The following is a 4,612-nucleotide window of genomic DNA, read 5'->3' as shown; positions in this document are numbered from 1 at the left end:
GAGAGGTGCAGCGGAGCGTCTCTCAAGGGGGCGGGACGTCTGAAGCCGAGGTAATGCATTGAACTCATTGCACTGATTTTCTGCAGTATTTTTGCAGTATTTTTTATGCAACTTTTCTACTTCTGTTATTTGCTGTTGTTTCTAAAAAAGAATGTATAACGATATTACAGCTTTCATTGATTTATTTCAAACTTGAAACTTTGTTTAGCCTGTAAGGTGTAAAAAAAATAAATAAATAAATTAACCGATTAATCGATTAATCGAATTGAATCAAATCGAATCGTGTCGTATTCTTGAGTATCGAAAATAATCGAATCGTTGGGTCAGGAAATCGATACTGAATTGAATCGCCATGATGGATGTGATTTACACCCCTAGTTGAAACCAGATTTCTGTCCATTAGCTGCTATCAGCAATACATTAAATGTTATTTCAAAATCCTTTTTTTTGTTTGTTTTTGTTGAACTTTATTCCCCATGAATCCAAAACGCTGCTTTATTCCTCATCTCAGCTTCATCCATTGCCTCCATTTGTGAAATTAAACCTCTCTAAACACCTGAAACATGATTCTACTGGGACCACAAATCTATCTTAAGTCCAATTTGCATAAAACTAAAAAGTCAGCCCCTTCTGCAAAGTTTCTGCCGGTTTGCAGTTTCCATCCAAATGGAGCTCTGGTCAGGATCCATCTGTTTAAATCTGCCAAATGTACATTTATGTTTCCTAAAAAACTAAATAAACACTTTTTTGTAATTATGTAATTTATTTCAGGCAGCACTGTGTAGGTGTTGACCCTTTGTAAGTATTGGCTTAACTTGAAATATATTAAATATTTGTGGGTCAATGCTAATGCATGTAATAACTATTGATGCTCGAAAACCCATCTTTGTTATTTGCGATGGTCATACGGTCCTTTTAATAGGTCATGTGATCCAGAACACCACTTTTCAGCAGTCTGAGCTGAACTGAACCATCATGGCTAAACCTAGAAAGATTTGTTGGGCAACCAAGCAGATCTAGCCCTTGCCTGATGGACATATTTTTGGTTCTCTGACGTAGGAATTAATCTGTAGGGATAAATTTTACTTTTCTTAACCAGGCACTTCGTGACTACTCAATTTGTTGGTCCAAAATAGTTTGCTATCAGAAGAAGAACACAGAGGGACCCTGGATTATTTAGCGACTGTGCATTGTTTTATAGTCATTTTCAGGGGAGATAAACGTGGAAGATTATAGGTCTAGCACCTCTGGGGGATAAAACTCACTCAGTGTTACTTTAACAAGTTAAGCTGCAGTCTATTTTCTTTCTGAAAACGTTAATTTCAGAACTTTGATACTTCCTCAACTTTCACGTGTTCTCATTTGTTAAATTGTGTTCCTGTAGGTTGTCAGGCTGTCTGATCTCAGAGGAAGGCTGTGCTTCTCTGGCCTCAGCTCTAAGCTCCAACCCCTCCTATCTGAAAGAGTTGGACCTGAGCTACAATAATCCAGGAGGAGGAACAAGGAAGCTGCTGTCGGCAGGACTAAAGGATCAAGAATGGAGCCTAGAAGATCTCAGGTATGGAGGAACCTGCTGCAGAAGGTTTGATAGGAGGAAGAGGAGAATTGTCTTCTCTAAGATTCAGTCCATTTGACAAAAAATTGGCTTATTTTTTGTTTTGTTTTTTTCATTTTAAAGCATGTATGTATGAAATGCTGTTTATGAAATTTAACTGACTCTGGAACAACCTTTGACAGACCACATCCCCAAAGTGTAGAAAAGCTTGAGACACCCCTGCAATGGTCAATAGGTTTAAGTGATTAAAATGTGTCCCAAGGTTGATGTATCAATAGGTTTGGCTATAGTCAACCTTAAAAGTCCTCGAAAATAGAATTAGAACCACACTCAGACCTGTCCTTTTTTCCAGCGGAAAACCCGTCAAATTTTAGATGACTCAGTAAGTGCATTGTTCACACTTCACGCTAAAGTGTAGCATGCATTTTATTAGCAAGCTCTCTGGTAGAGGATGGCAGCAATATTAAAGCAAAAGCAAATCCATTCATCCACCCTGGTCCACTTATCCAGGGTTGGGTCACGGGGGTAGCAGCTTCAGTAGGGAGGCCTAGAGGTCCCAATTTCCAGCTATTTGGACCAGCTCCTCCAGGGGAATTCCAAGGTCAGGTGGGAAACATTGTCCCCTCAGCACGTCCTTGGTCTCTGAAACTTTAAATTACCTTTTGGCATTACGTGTTACTTACCTATTACATCTAACTTTTGTGTTTCTTCGTTATCTACTTTTCCAGCAAATAATTTGTCCAACAACCCTTGACCTTTAGGTCACTGGATATGTGCAAGCCGCTTTCCCCCAACATCCTCATTTTAAGTAACTTAAAAAATCACATTGCGATTCTTTGATCTGCAGCAAACAGTTTTAAATTCCTTTCCTCACTGTGTCTACCTCTCAGCAACCTTTTATGATTGCATTTTGATTCATCATAAGACAACCGATATGATGAGATTATGTTATTCTTCTAGTCACCTCATCCTGACCTTGTATTGTGGTGGCTTTCATTGGTAGAATCTCAAAAATCAGGACACCTTCAGTCGATCATCTGATTGCCCCAGGACGGGAGAAGAAGCATTTATTTCAAAGATCAAATTGACATGCTGTCCACTTATCGAGCGCTGAACATTCCAACAGAACACATCTGGCTTTTCTCAACTCTCATTCAAATCTGGGCGTTTATATAGTTTCAACATTGCACTGTGTGGATGTATGTGCACGACTGGACGCTCTGAAGAACTTCCTGGAAATTTTTGGCCTGTGACCCGATTGCGTGCGAGTGGGCCTTAAAGACCCTGTTTTTGCCAAGACTTGTACGTGACTTCCAGCCTGTGAACACCCTGTTTTATCAATTATTGTGAGCTTAAGGTCACAATAACATAAGGCAACACAATTTGCTTCTATAGTATGACCTGTAGCAAATAGTCAAACCTTTACCTTCATTTCATGTATAAATTCTTGAATTGACAGGGTTGAATTTTCTCTACTTTAACAGTAATAACCTTTATCAATATAAGACGCTTAAAATATAGGATTACATTTTCATTTACCTCCTCTTATTCAGGCATCCATTTTTCAAGCAAACAATTTGTACAGAAAGAAAACATCCTTAACTCGTAACTGTAAATTGGGCACATTCAGTAGAAAAAGGAGAAGTTACACCAGAGCTCAGACTGGGCCAGTTGCAATAATGCTCTTTTGATAATTGATGTCTAATCAGCCTTAACATAAACCAAAGATGAATTTTAATGTAAAATGATTTAACATTTACTCAGGTTCTGGAAGAAGTCTCCCCCATATACTCTTTCTGCCTTGATTCCACCCACTGAACCGCAGGTTTAATACTCAGAAAAAGGACTTTTATTGTTTTAATCAGATCAAGGATAATGCTAGAGCAAATTCCACAACCAGGTCAGATGACAGTAGGCAGAGATCATTACCCTGTTATCTGGAACATTCTCCTCACTAAGAATGGCTCAAAGGAAAATGATCAAAAATTTGTGGATGTTTCCAACAAGTAGACATGTCCAAATGTTGGTTTGTTCATTTCTCAGTGTGTGTCTCAGAGACCCATGTCCATATCTGCAAGCTGGCAGATACTGATGATCTGACCTCCTTCCTCCTTTCAGGGTGGAGCCTGCTGGAGAACGATGGTTAAAACCAGGTCTGAGGAAGTGTAAGTTAGTTTTTCATTGGATTCATGACGACGAAGTAGCTGAAATTCAACCATCTTCAGACTGTCCATCAATCATTCAGGATTCTTTATCAAAGATTCAATGAATGATCAATAACTGCAGCTGGATTATGTTTGTCTCTCCTTCAGATTCCCGTCAGCTCAGGATTGACACAAAGACAGTGAATAGAAGCCTGGAACTGTCTGAAGACAACAGGAAGGTGGAACTCGTTGAGGACGAGGATGAGTCCGATCATGATCATTCAGACAGATTTGATAAACCTAAGCTGCTGTGTAAGGATGATCTGACTGGTCGCTGTTACTGGGAGGTAGAGTGGAAAGGAGATATTGAGATATCAGTGAGTTGCAGAAAAATCAGAAGGAGAGCAGAAAGTGATGACTGTAGGTTTGGATGGAATAATCAGTCCTGGAGTCTGAGATGCTCTGATGATGATGATGGAGGTGGTTATTCTGTCTGGCACAATAACATAGAAACGTCTATTTCTTCCTCCTCCACTTCCTCCTCTGTCTCTAACAGAGTAGGAGTCTATTTGGACTGTCCTGCTGGCATTCTGTCCTTCTACAGAGTCTCCTTAAACTCACTGATCCACCTCCACACCTTCAACACCAAATTCACTGAACATCTGTATCCTGGGTTTGGGTTCTGGTGGTCCGACTCTGGTTCCTCGGTGACTTTGTGCTGACTTTAATCTAAAGAGTCTCCTGCTTTCAGAGAAAATCTCTCCCTGTTGAACAGATAGTTCTGTTTTTCTATCTCTACCTGTTTCCCTCAGCAACATATTTTCAATTCAGTTTATTTCTATAGCTCCAATTCACATCATGTCATCTCAGGTCACTTTCCAGTTCACCAGATCATCCAGTCAGATTGATTCAA

The 4,612-nt window shown here is 39.7% G+C and overlaps 1 protein-coding gene across 1 annotated transcript in view; it reads left to right on the top strand.

Moving 5' to 3' along the window:
* Window positions 1–4,606, top strand: part of LOC107104723 (protein NLRC3-like) — an 11,336-nt gene extending 6,730 nt beyond the window's left edge. Inside the window, exons 3-5 of the mRNA XM_015404800.1 lie at window positions 1,385–1,558; window positions 3,674–3,720; window positions 3,868–4,606. Coding sequence (XP_015260286.1) covers window positions 1,385–1,558; window positions 3,674–3,720; window positions 3,868–4,421 — 775 coding nt within the window. The 3' untranslated portion in view covers window positions 4,422–4,606. The remainder of the gene's footprint in view (window positions 1–1,384; window positions 1,559–3,673; window positions 3,721–3,867) is intronic.
* Window positions 4,607–4,612: the final 6 nt, after the last annotated feature.

The sequence above is a fragment of the Cyprinodon variegatus genome, unplaced genomic scaffold (genome assembly GCF_000732505.1).
Source record: "Cyprinodon variegatus isolate N-32 unplaced genomic scaffold, C_variegatus-1.0 Scaffold1860, whole genome shotgun sequence".
Taxonomy (NCBI): domain Eukaryota; kingdom Metazoa; phylum Chordata; class Actinopteri; order Cyprinodontiformes; family Cyprinodontidae; genus Cyprinodon; species Cyprinodon variegatus.
Note: the sequence above shows the minus strand (reverse complement) of the source record. Positions and strands in the feature narration are given on the sequence as shown.